General features: G+C 47.4%; 1 protein-coding gene across 2 annotated transcripts in view; it reads left to right on the forward strand.

The window, feature by feature from the left end:
• The window catches only part of RAB11FIP1 (RAB11 family interacting protein 1), a 31,076-nt gene extending 12,883 nt beyond the window's left edge, over positions 1-18,193 (forward strand). The window contains exons 2-6 of one of the 2 annotated variants that reach the window (XM_045996392.1): positions 1,598-2,040; positions 3,255-4,065; positions 5,004-6,863; positions 7,646-7,754; positions 15,025-18,193. In XM_045996392.1, the coding sequence (XP_045852348.1) occupies positions 1,598-2,040; positions 3,255-4,065; positions 5,004-6,863; positions 7,646-7,754; positions 15,025-15,243 (3,442 nt within the window). In that variant the 3' untranslated portion in view covers positions 15,244-18,193. The remainder of the gene's footprint in view (positions 1-1,597; positions 2,041-3,254; positions 4,066-5,003; positions 6,864-7,645; positions 7,755-15,024) is intronic. The other variant, XM_045996400.1, reaches the window with a different exon arrangement.
• Positions 18,194-19,089: the final 896 nt, after the last annotated feature.

Here is a 19,089-nt window from a genome sequence, read left to right on the forward strand (position 1 = left end):
CCTTCGAGCAGACTGGCTGAGGGTGAAAGAGGAAACTGCTCGTTTGAGGAAATCTATCATTTCCTTAACGTCCCCGGCCCTCAGCTCTTAAGTAGGTCACGACACAAAACATCCAAATGTGGTTTCTCCCTCTGACGGTAACCCTAGGGATGGCTCTCAGTGGGCCATTCTGCTCTGTAGGGGTCGTGCTACTCATCAGCCTCACATTCTTGCAGTTCCTGGGCAAATGCCCAGGGGAGATTTCCTTTTTCTGACATCATCTTTCAGGAGAGTTGGGCTGATAGAATATTGGCCATATCTTCAAGCAGTTTGCAAACGACCAGTTGAAATACTTGATAATGTTTGAAATATTCTTTTTTTGGATTAGTAAGGTAGGAAAGAATGCTTCCTTTCAGTTTCTAATTTTTTTTAGGGTGGTAAAATATACATCACAAAATTTACCATTTTCATCATTTTTTTTAGTGTATAGTTCTATGGTATTAAGTACATTCACATTGTTATGCCACCCCTCACCACCATCCCTGGCCAGAACTTTTTCATCTCCCCAACTGAAAGTATACCCATTAAATACTAAATCTCCATTCACTGCTACCCCCCAGCCCCTGGCAACCACCATTCCCACTCTATGAATCAGACTACTGTAGACACCTCATATAAGTAGGATCATACAATGACATTTGTTTTTAAAGATTTTATTTATTTATTTGTCAGAAAGAGCATGGGCAGGGGAACAGCAGGCAGAGGGAGAAACAGACTCCCCACTGCACAGGGAGTCTGTAGGACTCCATCCTACATGGGATCATGACCTGAGCTGAAGGCAGATGATTAATCGACGGAGCCACCCAGGTGTCCCACAATGTTTGTCATTTTGTGACTGGCATATTTCATTCTTTTTGGAAAAAAAATTTTCTCTGTCTTATATTTTCTATTATTCCCCAGCAGGGACTGTTCTATAAATGCTTGCTTTTTTTTTTCTCTTCTGAGTTGTATGTGTAAATTTGCATTCTGCCTTCTTAACTATTTGTGTATGATCTTTGCATTTTTACCCTGTTGGCGGAAAATACCAGTCACAGGAAATGACTGGATGGAATATTTGTTTGACTTATTTTATTGTTAGAAATAGCTATTAAGGGGCACCTGGGTGGCTCAGTGGGTTAAGCCTCTGCCTTCTGCTCGGGTCATGGTCTCAGGGTCCTGGGATCAAGCCCCACATCGGGCTCTCTGCTCAGCGGGGAGCCTGCTTCCTCCTCTCTCTCTGCCTGCCTCTCTGCTTACTCGTGATCTCTCTCTGTCAAATAAATAAATGAATAAATCTTTAAAAAAAAGAAATAGCTATTAAATCAAGATTTTAAGTGGCTGTACATTAAGTACAGAATCAGATCCTATCTTTGCCTAGTGGGTGTCTTCTCAAAAACGAAACTGCAAGTTCTGCCCCCATTCCCCTACCGCACCCTCTCTATTCCAAAGAAGAGAGCCCAAGAATGTGTTTATGTTAGAGGTTGGTGGTAACAGAGAAGAAAAGCCGGTTAGTGGGGACACTGAACGTTGTTTTAGGCTCTTCGATTCAAAGATAACCTCTCAGTCTTTCTCCTTGTAGGTGGTATACCTTGAAATCCAAACCCGGAAAGAAGGATAAAGAGCGAGGAGCAATTGAGGTTGACATCCAGTTCATGAGAAACAACATGACTGCTAGCATGTTTGACCTCTCCATGAAAGACAAGTCTCGGAATCCATTTGGGAAACTGAAGGACAAGATCAAGGGGAAGCATAAGGATAGCGTGTCAGACACCGCCTCAGCCATCATTCCCAGTGTGACACCCTCCGCTGACAGTGATGATGAGTCTCCTTCCAAAGACAAGAAAAAGAAATCAAAGATCAAGACCCTGTTTTCCAAGTCGAATTTGCAGAAAACACCACTTTCCCAGTCCATGTCCGTCCTGCCTACTTCAAAGTCAGACCGAGTGCTGCTGCGTCCTGGAGACTTTCAGTCCCGGTGGGAGGATGAGGACAATGAGGATGACTCCCCCTCTGCCTCGGATGGTAAGTTTGTTCCTCCTTCTTACTTGGGTTCTCTCTCCCTCAGCCTCTTTGCACTCAGAGAGAAGAAGCAAATCTTAAAGAGCAGGATTTTAATTCAGTTCCTCGGTTGCTGAAGTGATGATGGTAGTCATGATGGTCATGACGGTGGTGATGACAACCATTTTGGTGGTTAGTCTTGGTCAGAAAGACTTCTCTTTTTAAGCCGTCTGGTTCCTAAAAATGTATAAATTCCTTTTCTAAAGTGCCTGGCTCAGGGCGCCTGGGTGGCTCAGTCGGTTAAGCCTCTGCCGTCGGCTCAGGTCATGATGCCAGGGTCCTGGGATCCACCTCGGGCTCCCCGTTCATTGGGGAGCCTGCGTCTCCTTCTCCCTCTGCTGCTCCCCGTGCTTGTGCTCTCCCTCTCTCTCAAATAAATAAGTAAAATTTTTTTAAAAAAGACTAAAAAAAGATTTTTTTTTTGAAGATTTTATTTATTTGACAGACATATCACAGGTAGGCAGAGAGGCAGGCAGAGAGAGAGCGCGGAAGGGGAAGCAGGCTCCCCGCTGAGCAGAGAGCCTGATGCAGGGCTCCACCCCAGGACCCTGAGATCATGACCTGAGCTGAAGGCAGAGGCTTTAACCCACTGAGCCACTCAGGCGCCCCAAAAAGAGAATGTTTTATCTCTGTAACTGATGTAGATTTAAAAAGCTTTTGGAGTTAACAGAATGAATGTATCCAGGCCTTTTCTTTTCTTTCTTTTCTTTTTTTTAATTAAGGGTAAAATCATAGAACCTTAGAGTAATTCTGACATCTTATTAACTCATCAGGTATTTATTGAAATCCTATTCATGTGTTAAACCCTCATGGGAATCATCCTTAGTGAAAGCTGAGGAATCTAGTTCCATTAACTGTGGATTTGAACTTCAGTTTCAATGATCAAACCTTACTGTTGGCCAGATCCTGCCCTTCTCATTGCTTTAATGCAGGGTTTCTCAACCTCTGCTCCGCACTGTTGGTAGCTGGGGCCAGATAATTGCTCATTGTAGGGGCTGCCCGGTGCCTCATAGGATCTCTAGCACTATACCTGACCTCCCCCTGTTAGATGCCAGGAACACACCCCCATGCCAAGAACCAGAAATGCATTCAGACACTAGAGATGGGCACTCCCTTCTGGTTGTGAACCGGTCGTTTAACTTCTTGTTTCCTTTTAATCTTTGTTTTTCTTCCCACAGTCATGTCTCATAAGAGAACAGGGAGTGCAGATGCTAAGCAACTGAACCAGATCAATTTCAGCCTTCCCAAGAAGGAAGGACTCTCCTTTCTTGGCGGCCTTCGGTCTAAGAATGACGTCCTTTCTCGCTCTAATGTCTGTATCAACGGGAACCATGTTTACATGGAGCAGCCGGAAGCCAAGAGCGAGACCAAGGACAGCACCCCCTCCTCCTCCCCGTCCCCCCAGGGCTTCAGGAAGAAGCATTTGTTCTCCTCCACTGAGAACCTGGCTCCTCGGTCTTGGAAGGAGCCTGGGGATGGAGGGGCGGTGTCTTCCGACCCATGGTTCTCTGAGTCTTCCACCAAGGACTCTCCAAAAACCATGTCTCTGCCGTCCTACCGGCCGCAGGGCAGTGGGGATATTCGGGAGAGCGCGGCTCCCGCGAGTTTAGAAGCCACAAAAGAAACCAAAGAGAGCAAGAAGCAGGAGAACAAGAAGTCCTCGTTGCTTTCTCTGGTGACGGGAAAGAAGGACGTGGCTAAGGGCAGTGAGGGCGGAAGTCTGCCTACCGTCCTGGGGAAGGAGAAGGAAGGCATGCCTCCGGAGGTCCGACCAAGGGATGACTGGCCAGGGCCTGACGAAGGCCTACCAAAAATAACTGAGAAGGACATTCTGGCTGTCGGCTCTGGAGGCTCTGGACGGGGTAAATCCCTGAATCCCTTTGAGGAAGTGCAGATCACAGAACCGGAAGCCGACCGAGAGCCCAAGTCGGAAGCTGCACCACCCGTGGGCTCTGCACGAGCTCCGCAGACCAAAGCCGTCAAGCCTCGGTGAGTCTCAGCCCTCCTCGTACGGGGCTGTTTGTGGCGATCAGAGAGGTCTGCTGCTAGAGCAAACCTTGCCTGGGGATCGGGTGGTACCTGTGTATGGCAAGCATTCAGTGGTCTGAGTTATTTCTACCAGCCCGTTGGCTGGCCCGCCCCGCACAGATTGCAGCGATGGACCCCTGTCCCACACCGCTGCCAATAGGTACAGATGATCAGCCCCTGTGGAGCGCCCTGGTTTGTAGCAAATTACAAGTATTCCAAGTGGGGCATACCAGATTCTGGTTGTGGTGTGTGCAGAACATGTGTTTTTTTAGAGTCCTCATCACGGATTGCCCTTCGGGGCAGATGATATCTTTCCTCCTTGCAATTTGGCATTGGTGTGCTAGTGCGGGGGCCCCTTGGTCTGCTCCCAAGCGTGCCCATTCTCTCCGTGTCCATTGTGCATCTCGCTGCGAGAGCCTGAGTGAACGTTGGGGGCTTTCTGCTTTCAGCATGACTCACAGTCACACTAACAATATTTCTGTGGTCTTGGGTGGGAGAGACTTTTTTTGAGATTCTATGTACTCTGATTTCTCACACACACGCACGCACACGTACACGCACGCACACACATGCACACGCAGACTGTTCCTCTTCAGAACTGGTGCCTGTTGCCCCGAGGGGCATCTTTTACTGCTTCGAACTTTGTAGATGCTTTTTGTTTATCACCAAAAGCAGCCGTGGGCTGTTGCTTTACCTGGGACTTTCTGTTTCTGTTGCAATAAGCCCTTTGTGTGGCAGATGTGTGGTGATAAAAGTGTCCTTTCTTACCTTAAGTAATTACTGCCCCCCCCCGCCCCGTATAAAAGTGTTTGCCCCTTTGGAACAACTTTATTTGTGTTTCTTGCCTCTCACGATGCATCTGCAACTGACCTGCAGATTTTATTTTGTCCTTTTTGCAGACTGGACGTGTTCCCAGAGGCTCAACCCACAGCCAGGCTTTCTTCTTCCCCTGACTCTCCTGTCTTCTTTTCTGCTCTTCTTTCCAGTTCTGGCCAGACACCTGTCCCTTCTAAATTGGGGCATGGTGCAGAGACACCATCCTCTGAATCTCCCTCTGTCTTCTCTTTCTCATCTCCCGTAGTGGCTCCCATTTCCACATCCACGCCGGTTGAGAACTGGCCTTCCACAGACAAGGGCCAGGCCAGTACGGAAGAACCATCTTTGCCCCTTAAGGCAGAATTGCCAAGGGAGAGTTTAATACAAGTTCCAAAGACCGTTTCTGGTGTCTCGGGGTCACTTTCCAGAAAGCTACCCATTCCAGTATGTAAAGGGACGGAAGATTCTCCCACGAGGAAGACCAGTGAGATAGGCCCAGAGAGCACTGTTGGTAACGACTCAGAAAAGTCTCTTGTGACGCAGTCTGAAATGGGGAACCAGGAAGAAGTTCTGGGGTTTCCTGCCCCAGAACGAGACTCTGCCCTTTCATCTCAAGAGGCCCAAGAAGTAACATTCGGCCTTTCACACCAAAGTGGCCAGATTGAAAGCCCAGCGGGGAAGCATCCGATGAGGGCAAGCACAGACTCAGAGAGTCCGTTTGTGTCCTTTGGTGAGACCAGCCTTCAGGAAGACAGCATGACTTCTGCGATGACAGAAGCGGTGCCCCCTCTTCAGGTGGGAGAATCGGCTCCCCCTCTTGGCTCCGTGATACGGAGACATGAAGAGAATGTGGGCGAGAGCCGAAAGAAAATCAGGAAGCACGTGTCATTTTCTGAGCAGCTCTTTACACAAGAGGAGCCAGAGCCGGCTGCTGGGTCAGTGGAAGAGGACAGAAGGCATCCCCAGGAGCTGACACGCGAGGGAGCCGCCGCTGGAAATGCGTCAGACGGGGAGTCTGCTGAGGCCGCAGAGAGGGAAGGCGTGTCCCCAGCAGCGAAGTGTGGCATGCCAGCTTCCGTGGTGGGCCCCCTTCCCGGCCCTTCTTGCGAGGAGAAGGGCTCAGAAGCCCCCATGAGTGAAGCAGGCTCAGGGAATGACATTCCGCTCTTGAGGATTGAGTCAGAAGGTAGACTCATGGCCCCAAATCAGAGCAAAGCCAGTGATCACGAAGGTTTATTGTCTGAGCCCCTGAGTGGCCTTCACTCTACCCCAGGGGTTAACTCTCCAGTCGTGGCTGATCTGGGCTTAACCCTTCCTTCCATTCCTGAAGTGGCATCAGATGACGAGAGAGTGGATCAGGTTGAAGACCACAGAGAGACAGCGCAGGTGGCAGCCCTGGAAGGAGGACCTTCCTCCTTGAGCCTGTCCCCTGCCCGTCCCGAGATGGAAAAGGGGCCGAGGGGCGAGGCAGATGGCTGGGCGGCGCCTGCAGAGGGTCCACATGACCCTGGGTCAGAAGCACCCAAAACATCTGTGGCAGCCTCTCCAGAGCCAACGGCAGCTTCAGGAATTCATAAGCCAGATCTTGGCAAGAGCTCATGGTCGGATAAACAGCTGCCAGTTCCTGGCGGCGGCGAGAGGGAAAAGCTGATGGGAAATGGGAGGCCAAGCCAGCCTCCTGATCCAGCCCTGGATTCTCCTGTAGCCAGTCCCTCCTTTTCTGAGAACTTTCCTGTTACACACTCTTTCCCCGGCTACCCACACGCTGACACTCACCACACCAGTACAGCAGAATCTCAAAAAAAGGCCACAGCAGAGGGCCCCGCTGGTAAAGTGGAAAGTTCTGGCAAGAGGAAGCCGCTTCTTCAGGCCTGGGTCTCACCCTCAGAGACACTTCCTATCTCAGCTCAGCCGAGCGTGGGAATGGGGTCAGCCAAGCACAGGTGAGAGTCGGGGAAGGTCGTTTTGTCCACGGGAATGAGGCCCACCCCACAACCCGACCCTTTGCCTTTTGCCTGCTGAGGTGGATGGCTTTCTAAGTGCACGGCTATCCCGATGGCATATGCCACGCAGTTTGCTGGTAGGGCCTGTTTTCAAAGGGTCTCCCCCCACCCCACCCCAACCCCCGGGTGGGAATTCCTCCTCAGGACACTCCTGCGTTTGTAGGGAGAACATTGGGACCGTCTTCACAGATGGTTTAGGAATTGTTCTGCACAGATTTGGGGCTCTGAAACTGCAGCAATGTCCTGTGTCCCAGTATCTTCCCGGCATCAGAAAGCAGCCGAGGCGGAGTGGTAGAACGGAGCAGTGTTGAGAACTTGCTTTGAGGTTAAGCTGGCGTGTTTGTTCCCGGCTCTTTCTTTACTGTTGAGGAACGGGAGGCTCTGCAGGACCCCTCACACGGGTGTGGGTCCTAGGCTGTAGCCACCTCAAGAATAAGAGGCTGGCTTTAGTGTTCTTCTGAGGTTGATAATGAGACCAAGGGTCTGGTGAGAACATCAGGACACCTGGCTTTCTGGTGTGCATGGTGGGCCTGCCCGTGGCTGTCTTGTGCCGACCGCCCTCATTTCCGCAGGGACACCGGCGTCTGCCGGACTGGACGTGCGGACAGAGCGCATCACCACTCTGCCCTCTTGTCTGTCTCACTGGCTGCCATCCGTGAGGTGGACAGTGTCTCCGTTTTGTCATTACCGAAAGTCTAAGGAGCCTTTCCCCTTCTCTTTAGACTTCACCCTGTGAAGCCAATGAACACAACAGCCACCAAGATTGCCAGCTCTAGCTTGGGCACTGCCACCATCATCAGCGAGAACTTGATCAATGAAACCGCGATGAAGGTATGTCTCCTCTAAGAAGTAGGTGTGCTAGTTAGGGGTCTATAAAAAAACCTGTTTCGAGAGTCACCGTTATGTAGACCCTCCTGGGCAGCAGGTAGGGCCAGGAACGACTTGACCGTACATACGTCTGGGTCTTTGTATAATCTTTGGAAGCCCCTACACTTCCCAGGGGACTATTACTGCTCCCCTTAGAGTTAGTCATTGTCGAATTGCTTGGGTCTCCAGCAACAAGACTTGACACCAGGGCCGCTTTTTAGTGAGAAGAAAATGTCACCCCCCGGCTGGTCCATTCCAGTCAGCTGTTTTCATTTCCCCATGTATCCTTTTTTATCTTTTGGCAAAAATTCTTGTGCTTGTCATCATTGCCTAGGTACACTTTTTTGAAACTTTATTCTGCAATCATTGCAAACTTTAAAAAAAAGTTGCGAGTATAGTACAAAGGACTGCTATAAACCTTTCATCCCAATTCGTCCATCGTTGACATTTGACCACATTTGCTTTATTGTTTTCACCCTCTCTCTCCCCGTCCCTGTCTGTTCTTTGTATAGACATACTTTTTTTTTTTTGTCTGAACCATTAGAGGGTAAGTTGCCCACCTCATGCCCCATTTACCACTAAATACTTCAGCATGTAATTCCCAAGAATAAGGACATTTAATCAAGATCAAGAGATTTGAAGTCAGTGTACTCCTCTTTTCTCATCTGTAGCCCACACTTGAGCTTCACCTATTGTCTCGTGAGTATGCTCTTCTGTTTTCCTGTTCCTCTTTCCATTCCGGGATCCAATCCGGAATCTCCCACTTTTTTGTTGTCATGTCTCCCTAAGCTCCTTTATCCTGGAATCATTCCCCAGCCTTCTTGAAGTCTCTCAAGACCTTGACATTCTCAAAGACTTTAGATCAGTTGTTTTGTAGAAATTTTCCTCTGTTTGGATTTGTCTGCTCTCTCCTCCTGGTTTGGTTGAGGTCACGCATTCCTGGCAGGAATTAACCGTGCAAATCACGCGTCCTTCTCGGTGCATAGTAGAAGGAGTCATATTATATCCTCTTGTCATGGTAGTGGGAGCGTTAATTCTGATGACTGACTTCAGGCAGTGTCCACAAGGTTCTGTAGTGTGAAGTTCCTGTTTCCCCCTTTACAATACAATACAATTCGTGGGGAGTTAATGTCAGGCCATGTAAGCATTCTGTTCCTCACTGCCCTTTGGTTCCCAGGCTTTTGTATCCATCAGTGAATATGGCAGTGGCGAAATGGTGGTTTTCCAGCTCCATCACCCTCATTGGAAACACTGTTCCAGTCTGTTTTTCATTTATTAGTAGATCATAAGCATTTTTTGCTTGTTGCTGCATAATTATTCTTTGACATGGTTATACTGATATTTACTTAACCATTTCCTTATTATTGGATATTTGGGTTATTTTCTGTTTTTCAATATGAGTAATGCTACAGTCAACAATTTCTTGCATAGAACTTTTCCCCTTCCTAAGCTAAATTTCCAGGAAGAGTATTTCTTGATTAGAGGATCTCTTCTCTTCAAAAGCTTGGGCTAACTTTAAAAAAAAAACAAACTCCTGCCCACCAGCCAAACCAAACCAGCCCCCCAGATGATCCCTGCTTTGGAGCATCTCCATCCTGCCCTTTCTGGTTCTAAAATCAGGAGAATCTAGAACACTGCCTCCTGGCAAACCTCTGGTCTTTGACTCATTATCACTTGGGCTAGGGGGAATGATTTACAGAGGGACTGGTGGGCAAGGCTGTGTTGAGTTTCAAATATGTGGAGAGGAATTTCCTGACTGACTGACTACTGGGGACCACTGTCAGTAGAAATAAACTTTATTTCTATTTTAGTCCAGGGCATCTAGATGCTTCATTCAATGAGACATTTTACAGTCCAGTGCACCATAGGATACCAAGTAGTCTTTGTGATTTTAGAATAAAAATTTCTTGCTCACTTTTCCTTTACTCCTGTAGGCATTTTAATTTAATTTTATTTTAAATCTTATTTATTTATTTGTGTGTGAGAGAGAGAGAGTGGGAAAGAGAGCATGAGCAAGGAGGAGGGGGAGAAGCAGACTTCCTGCTCAACAGGGAGCCAAGTGAGGGACCGGATCCCAGGATCATGACCCGAGCTCAAGGCAGACGCTTAACCTACTGAGCTACCCAGGCACCTTGCCTGCATTGGTTTTTAAAGTGCTGGTTTGTTTGTTACCACCTGGGCTCCATTGCATCTCTGCCATCAGTAGCTGGGCGAAAGGTTTCCTGAAAGCTGGACCTGAGGTTCAGGGAAAGAGGCTGAGCAGTGGCAACAAATGGTTACTGCGAACAAGCTAGCATCTTCTAGCCGCCTTGCCTTCTCTTCCTTTGTACTGTGTGGTGCTGGGGCCAGTGGTAAGTGAGCATCATTTTCAGATGGGCCTGCTGTGTATTACTTAGCCCTTACCTAAAAATGTCCCATAACTTGCCCATCTCAGCTTGGTGGGCCTCTGAGGGTGTGGGGAAGCAGCAGCACATACCTTCCTGGGGTTTAACGATATTTACCAGGAAACCAGGCAAAAGAACAGCATAAAAGGGACAGTAATGAAAGCTAGGGTCATGAAGCAGCCTCCCATCCCCTCTTCCTTGTACTGTGGAATGCAGCTGGGCTCCAAAGAGAAACAAACAGCCAGCTCTCGGGAAGTGAGCAAGACCCTTGGCTCCCATTTTATTTATTCTTCAAAGCTCATTTAATCAGGGGCTTATCTCCTGGCCCTGACTGAGGTAATAACTTGCCTTAAAACAAAGGCAACTGCTGGTTATTTTGCTCATGATTTGTAAGCCCGGCCACTGCCCCCTCTCTGGCTGCCTGCTACAAAGCGCTTGGCCATGGACCGTACCTAGTAAATATTCTGAGCAAAGAGAGAGAGTTTCAAAAAAAAAAAAAAGAGGGAGAGTTTCTTAGAGACTCTTGTTGGCCCCCCATATAACAGGTGCTTTGTACTAAGCCATAAATAATATTTACAAAAGTAACTACTCTTTGGAATGTGGCAGAGTGGGAGAGAGGTTAGGGAAAGAAACTGCATGGCTGAAGTTATGAAAACCTAGCTGAATCATTACCATAATGGGTTTTTGTTTTTGTTTGGGGGGGGGGTTTTTTGTTTGTTTGTTTTTTGCTTGCTGTTTCAGGGCCTCCATCGCTTTTAGATTATTTGAAACTTAAGGGAGTGTATTATTTACCCAGGTGGCTTTAATACTTCCATTTAAAAATAATATAGCCAACTGGATCCAAAAATCATCTGTCCTGTTAATATGGAAACAGTGAGACACGGATTTGAATATACGTCATTATTATTACAAGTATGGTGGGAACATCCAATATGAAAATCCTGGAAGGAAATATGTGACAATGGGCACTGTTTTTTCTTGAATTAATGGTTATTTTCCTTGTACTTCTTCCTCGCCATGGCTGTTGTTCACTTTCTGTAATGCTGGATTGTTTTATAATTTTTAAATCATCACATATGTAGGATTGCCTAATGATTTCAAAGCCTCATTTTCCTCTTTGGATTATGAAATCCAAATTGAATAGCTGTTTCATAGTTTGCAAGGTCTGAAGTGTACATCCCTTTTCAACCCCACGCATTTATCCTAAGGAACTATTTTAGAGATGTGAGCCAAGATTTTTGCCCATGCATCTTAATAAAAATGTTATATATAATTGTGAAAACTGAAAAAACCTAAATATCTAACAAAGGAGATGGGTAAAATATAATGAAATTTCAAGCATCCATTAAAAATGATTTCTGCTAAAAACAAACAAACAAACAAAAACCAACCAAAGAAAATAGGTGGTGCGTGGGTGGCTCAGCCATTAAGTGTCTGCCTTCAGCTCAGGTCATGATCCCAGGTTCCTGGGATTGAGCCCTGTATCAGACTCCCTGCTCGACAGGAAGCCCGCTTCTCCGTCTCCCACTCTCCCTGTTTGTGTTCCCTCTTTCTGTGAAATAAGTAAATAGTCTTAAAAAAATGATTTTTGCTAAAATTTAGTGATGGGAAAATGCTCAGTAATAATTTTAAAATGCTTGAAAACCATATTCTGCACGATGCTTGAAGTTGTAAAACATACCCTAAAGAAACCAAGGACGAAATAAGAGACCCAGGGCACCCCTGGGTGGCTCAGTGGGTTAAAACCTCTGCCTTCAGCTCAGGTCATGATCCCAGGGTCCTGGGATCGAGTCCCAAATCAGGCTCTCTGCTCAGCGGGAGAATCCTCTCCTCCCCGCCTGCCTCTCTGCCTACTTGTGTTCTCTGTCTGTCAAATAAATAAAATAAAATAAAATAAAAAAGAAAGAAGAGACCCAAATGTTATGTGTTGGAGCTCCAGGTAATAATTTTTTTCCCTCTTCCATATTTGAGATATGAATATGAGGAAATATTCCCCTTATAGTGAAAACAATTCTGTTATTTTGGGGGAAAATTAATTTTTTAAAGGATTTTATTTATTTACTTGAGAGAGAGCGAGAAAGCACAGAGGGAGAAGCAGACTTCCCACTGAGCGGGAGCCCGACATGGGTCTCAGCCCCAGGACCCCAGGATCATTACCTAAGCCAAAGGCAGATGCCTCACCAACTGAGCCACCCAGGCGCCGCGGGGGAAAATTAATTTTAACTCGTCTTCAGAGTCTAGTTGAGGTATCACTGCCCATCTTTGCAGTCTGTCCCAGTCCCCTGTGTAGCAGAGGGCTCCTGGCTGTCCAGCTCTCTGCACTCCCACGCCCCTAAGCCCTTGTGGGTGAGGCTCTGTAAGGACCTGGTCTCCACTCTTGAGGAGCCCCTGCTGCTCCTGCCTCCAGCCGACAGCTTCTTCATCTCTCCATCTCACAAACTGCCTTGCACCGTATCTTATGTGCTCCACAATTTTCAATAAATAAAATCCTTGTATGATAGAGATTCAATCTAAAAACGCTCAAGGACATTATTCTTGGGCTATTGCTCCCAAAGAGTACTTTTTCCTTGATAGGATCCATCAACAGACATGCACCTCCTTTTTAAAAAATTGGGGTCAAATAAACATCACATAAAACGTTTATCATCTGAAGCATTTCAGAATTTAAAAAAATGTTTTTCAGTTCAAGCATAGTCAACATATAGTGTTATATAAGTTTCAGGTGTACAATTTAGTGATTCAACAGTTTTATACAGTACTCTGCTCGTCCTAAGTATGTTCTTTGCCCCTTCACCTATTTCATCCATCCCCCACCCACCTCCCCTGTGGTAACCATCAGTGTGTTTCCTATAGTTAAGAGTGTGTTTCTTGGTTTGTCTCTTTTTTTCTTTGTTTATTTGGTTTGTTTCTTAAATTCCACATATGAGTAAAAGCATTTGGTACTTATCTTTCTCTGACTGACTTATTTGGCTCAGCATCATACTCTGTGGCTCCATCCACATCGTTGCAAACAGCGAGATGTCATTCTTTTTTATGGCTGAGTAATATTCGTGTGTGTGTGTGTCTGTGTGTGTGTGTGTGTGTGTGTGTGTGTGTACACCACTTTATCCATTCATCAGTCAGGGGACACCTGGGCTGCTTCCATAGTTTGGCTTTTGTAAATAATGCTACAACAAACATAGGGGGTGCATGTATCTTTTTGAATTAGTTTCTTTGTATTCTTTGGGTATTTACCCTTTGGTATTTACCCAAAGCAGGATTACTGGATCAATTCTGTTTTTTTAAAGAGCTTTTTATTTTTATTTTTTTATTTGAAAGAGAGAGTGAGAGAGCATGAGCAGGGTGAGGGGCTGAGGGAGAAGCAGACTCCCTGCTGAGCAGAGAGCCCGATGTGGGACTTGATCCCAGAACCCTGTTCATGACCTGAGCTGAAGGCAGACGCTTAACTGACTGAGCCACCCAGGTGCCCTCAATTCTGTTTTTAATTTTTTGAGGAACCTCCATACTGCTTTCCACAGTGGCTGCACCAGCTCACCTTCCCAGCAACAGTGCACGAAGAACCATAAGCATTTTTAAGTGTACAGATCAGTAATGTTAAGTGCATTCACCCTGTACAACCCGTCCCCAGCGTCCTTTTCCAGACGCTCAACTTTCTGTTGAAGATGGTTTTAGAATTACTAATAGGATGATTGAGGTCCAGAGGAATGTGTACCTTCAACAAGTTAAGAAACTAAGACAACAAAAAGATTAAGGGAGAAGTGGTTTCTCGAAAAAGTAATCCAACCTCTCACCTGTTTCTGTGCAGTCCGTGTTAGGTGCACCCCTGCTGTGTACGTGGAGATGTCGGTGTGTGCTTTCCTTCTGAGCCAGGATAAGAGCGATGGGGTTTCTCTCTGATTTCTGGCTAGGGTGTGGGCAGCCGACTTGCCACTATACTGAGCAGGGCCTTCAATCATGTTGTCAAGAGAGTGAGTGATGATTCCGCTCTTGACTTAGCTTCTCCAGCTGGAGACTTGGTACGACATGGTACTTTTCCATTTAATCCTTATCTTGTGTTTCTTCACAGTTTGGGCCTGGTCACTTTGCAGCTGGACTGCAGTCACCCCAGATTATAAATGCTGATGGAGTCATTCCTTAGGGCTCCTTTGACAAGAGCGGGGCTGCTGAGCCCTGGCTGTGGCCACCGAGTGCCCAGAGGGTGCGCCCTGATGTCTGAGTGTGCTGACTGCGCCACGCGCCGTCATGGCCCTTAGGTCTTGAGGATGACGTGACTTCAGGTGGGGTCTCTGAGTGGCCAGTGCCTCAGCGTTCCTGTGGACCCCTTCTGAGTGTCGCTGAGGAAGCAGCAGGTGGTCCGGGATGAGTGGCTGCCTGGGCAGGGGATGGGTGAGCGTCGTCTCCCGCACCTTCTGTCGCTAGGGTTTTTTCATGGGCCAGCTTAGCTTGGGGCTCTCAGCTTGTGTTCATAATTCACCGTGCCCGCTCCTAGTGTTCAGAGACCTTCAGTTGTTACATTTCCTGAAACCTCAAATCCAGAGTCTAACCCAGGGTTTGTAGCCTAGGAGCCAAGTGCGGTTTGTACATTTTTATAAAGTCATAAAACAGAAATAACAAATGAAACAACAGAAGAACAGTCGACACAGGCCCTATGTGGCCGGCAAAGCCTCAAATATTTACTCTCTGGTCCTTTACAGAAAACTTTGTCAATAACCCAGTTTTCCACCTGAACTGAAAACACATTCCCAGGAGACTCCAATCGCTAATAACATGTTCCTCTTTTAGATTTCTTTTCGATATTTGCCATCTTTGCCATTTACCACTTTTTCTCCCCATTCTCTCCCCTTCTGAAGAAATACAACCCCTCGGACCCCGCCTTTGCGTACGCACAGCTGACCCACGATGAGCTGATCCAGTTAGTCCTCAAGCAGAAGGAGACGATAAGCAAGAAGGAGTTTCAGGTCCGAGAGCTGGAAGACTACATTGACAACCTGCTCGTCAGGGTCATGGAGGAAACCCCCAACATCCTCCGCGTCCCCGCTCAGGTTGGCAAAAAGGCAGGAAAGATGTGACTCATCAGCCTAGGATACCCAGACTGTTCTGTGAGTTGGTTTCCACCCGCTCCTGAGGTCAAGGACTCTGTAGGCCTGATAACCAGCACACAGGCTCGAAGTCACCAGCCGCCTCCCTTGCCTGTTATCTGGCAAGAGTTAGTTTCAGCAACTGAAGCCAGGTTAATTATTACAATGAATCTTTTACTGTACATTCCCAGGGTTTTATTTTTAAATGCCACTGTGCCTTTAACTATATTGTAAATATTTTATGCTCTGACCGGAGATGTGGTCATAAGATCTGCTCCTGGCCCAGAGCTTCGAGTGGCACTGGGTTATTCATGTATTTAACACTGGGATTTTCTCTCTTCGATATTGACATTTAAAAATACATACTCCCGCTGCCACCGCGCCCCGTCAGTGAAGTGCGGGGTGCAATGAGAAGGACTGGGCACGTGCTTGCTTGGCTTTTGAGAGTAGCTCAGGGTGGCGTTTGGCTGGAGGTGCTAAGTTTTGGTATCGCGTAAACCTCCCCGGCTTCTTGGACTTGGTCTTATTGATTTGACCGAAGCGGAGGAGGTGAACGAAAGCCTTGTGAATGTGCCTTGCTAGATTTTGGAACAAGTTGCCTTTTCTAAACGCCCCAACTCTTCAGCCTTACGGTGTGCTCCTTATCAGTGCATAGGGCCCACCTGTGGAGACGGGAGAGGCAGAACAGGGAGTTTGTCACTTCGCGCTTGTTTAGCGGGGGTTGGTCGAAGTCTCACGGTAGCGGGGCTCCTGCTGGCTGGAGTGGCCTCATCAGTGCCTTGAGAAGGGATCAGGTGGCCGAAGCATTGACTAACTTGATTCCACCAGGTAGGGAATGATCTCAGTAGGACTCCTGTGGCGTGTTCCCCCAGTGCCTTTGCTCGGCTCCAGATCTCCTCACAACAACTTCCTGGCGATCCCCTACCCCACCCCCAACCCTCGATAGAAAGTTACGAAGAACAAGAAGGAACACTTAGTTTTGGTCGGCTGTATTTTTAAAGCTAGAAGAACACACCTATTTTTTTGAAGCTAGGATGCTTCTGAAATGATACCCCCAGTCGGACTCCTCAGGTCGTTTCATTGTTCAGAAACTAATACTGGAATTAGAATGTTTCTGTGTTGCTCATTTTTTTTTCCTCCTGGTTGTGACAGAATCTTACCTAACCTTGACCTGTCTCTGGGGCGGAAGATCACAGGCCAGTGCAGAGGGCAGGGTTTGAGGCAACAACAGTTATTAGCTCGGGGCTCTCTTCTCTGTCTGTTCTTGTTCTATAGAGGGCAAGAGGCAAGACGGTTGGCAGCAGAGCCCCTCTTCAGGATCTTACGTTAGCAGCAACGTTAGTTACATCAGAGCCCTTCGCTCTGAAGGGTGACACTGTAACTTGATGAATCAGCTTTTGATTGTCTATAGCTGCTTTATTTAATGCTCTTACAGTAGTGGGGAAGCTGTAGACTTCCCAGATGACTTGTATTTTTGTAGTGCTATCAGAGTTATTTACATGCCTGGAAAGAGAACTATATATTTGCCTCCACTCTGAAAACGTACGTGTATATATTCGTTCCACAGTAGGTTGTTATTGTTTTGTTTTGCTTTACTTAAAAATGTATTTTGACTGTGATAACCCAAGGGCACTGGGGGCAGGGGTGCTCCGAAGGATTTCTCCTTAGAGGAGCTGGTGTGGAGATCTGCACTGTTCACGAGAGGAGCTTGATCTGGACATACTATCTGCTGCTAGGACCTCGGGTGTGTAACTCGGTCAGTATTTGAGAGGGACGTCTGGGTAGAAGAGTGAATTCCTGTGCTCTGAAATGCCACCTGGGGACTCTGGAGAATGAAGGATAATTTACTTCAAGGGTGTCTGGCTTCTACCAATGCTGGGGAAAGAGAAATCCAATTTATAGCATTCCTGTACCTCTCAAAGTAGCTCACTTGGAGGGCATGAGGTAATGACTGTCCGTGAGGGCTCGACTCTGGGGGAGGGTTTATGTCTCCCTGACCCATTAACAAGAGTTGGTGAATCGGAGCGTCGGAGGGCGCACACCCACCTACATGAGGAGCATTGGGGCTTGGCTCCAGCTGCTGTAAATGCCAGCCTGATGGAAGCACGCTGGGAGGAGGCTGTGTTCTGGAGAAGTGGGAGCGAGCAGCTCTTTTCCTGGCTGCACCCAGCTGCCTCCAGAAAGAGCGGTCGGTTCTTTGGGGAAGCATCAGGTTAAATACCGAACATCTTGCAGTGAACTTCACTTCAAGAGGTCAGCCTCCTGAAAACATTGTCAATCCTTTGCCTATTTCCTATCATCTCACTCCTTGGACTCTGACAGGTTTCCTGCCCTCGTTTTATTCCTATGTGTTAGCATGTCAGAATGGAGGAACAAGAAAGCCTGCCCTTGACCATGTGGAAGAGCCATTGACCCTGAGTGGGAGGTGTGTGCAAACAAATAGGGTGTGTGTGTGTGTGTGTGTGTCTCTGTGTGTGTCTGTGTGTGTGTGGTTTCCAGCTTTGCTAACAGTGGGAACTCAAAAGGGCAGAGCAGGGTAGGACCCATGACAGCCACACACTGAATTAAAGGCCAGAGACAATTTAATGTTCAATTAGGCAGGATCTTCCCTCCCTGAGTCCCGTTTCCCAATCAATCGTCTTCATTTCCTTTTGAGAACTACGAATTAATGATCCCCCAAGGCTGACAGATTAATTGCCTTCAGTAGGGAACTTAGCCTCCTGGTAGTCATACCAACCTCGACTCTGGTTTCTCAATATCTGTTATACGAGCTACTAACTTGACCTCTTCCACCCTCCGACTGAAAGATCGCCCAGCGTTTTTGGATTATAAAATGATTTCCTGCCTTTTGAGTTTGGGAGTTTTTAATTTCTTTGGTTTTGTTTTTAAGAAGTGACCTAAAATTTCTACAACACTAAATAAAATGGTACTACCTTTCAAAGATGTGTGCCTGTGCCTTCATGGGGATGCAAGGAAAATGTCTTCTGTCTCCTGGAAGTGACCAGTGTTTCTTACCCCGTGAGCATCCCTCAGCTGGATTCCTGTGGCTTCCACCTTACCTGGTCCCCAGAGGTCCCCATGTCCTTTCTCCTGCAGGGGATGGGACATCTCTGATCCCTTCCCTATGACACTCGCCTCATCTTGGCCCGCAGGGACCATGGCATTTACCAGAAGAACATCAGTTGAATTCTCTGTCCCCACTGCGAAGAGCTGCCACCTTTGCTCGGCCCCGGGCACTTTTGGCTGAGCATATGAACAAGGTCCCTTCCTTGATCTCTCCACCCCCCCACCCCCACCCCGATTTCCTAGAGAGTAAAAGTTTCATTGTGGGGACATGATTTAAATTCAGATTGGCTTCAGACTGCCCCAGATCTGGGAGCCAAATCCGTGGTTCAGTCAACTTAGTTTATTCATTTCGGAGCAGAGGGTATTAGAGAAGCACAGAGAATCTTCTCCTGAGCTCAGCTCTCCCGGAACTCTGAGTCTTTCCTGATGAGATGAGAGGTCTGCCTGCCTCCCAGCCATAGTCAATGCTCCAAGGTCCCCAGTGTCTTGAAGGGAGGAGATGCTTTTTCTTGCCCAGTGATTAAAGTCACACTGTAGAGGGACGGGGCAGGCAGTGCTCGTGAAGCCCCCCGGAGGGGATGGGGGAGCTCCAGCGAGGCCTCCGTGGTTACCCCAACTGGTCAAAGGTAGGGCCACCATGTAAAGTTGTGTGAGAGCAGCTTCTCTTAAAACATAGCCCTCCAGATTCAGTTTAAGAAAAAGGAAAAAAAAAGCCCTCTGGAAGGAGTCTTGGGGAAAGAAAGTTTCATTATGCAAATGACCCTGACTTTT

Source organism: Meles meles, chromosome 2 (genome assembly GCF_922984935.1).
Source record: "Meles meles chromosome 2, mMelMel3.1 paternal haplotype, whole genome shotgun sequence".
Taxonomy (NCBI): Eukaryota; Metazoa; Chordata; class Mammalia; order Carnivora; family Mustelidae; genus Meles; species Meles meles.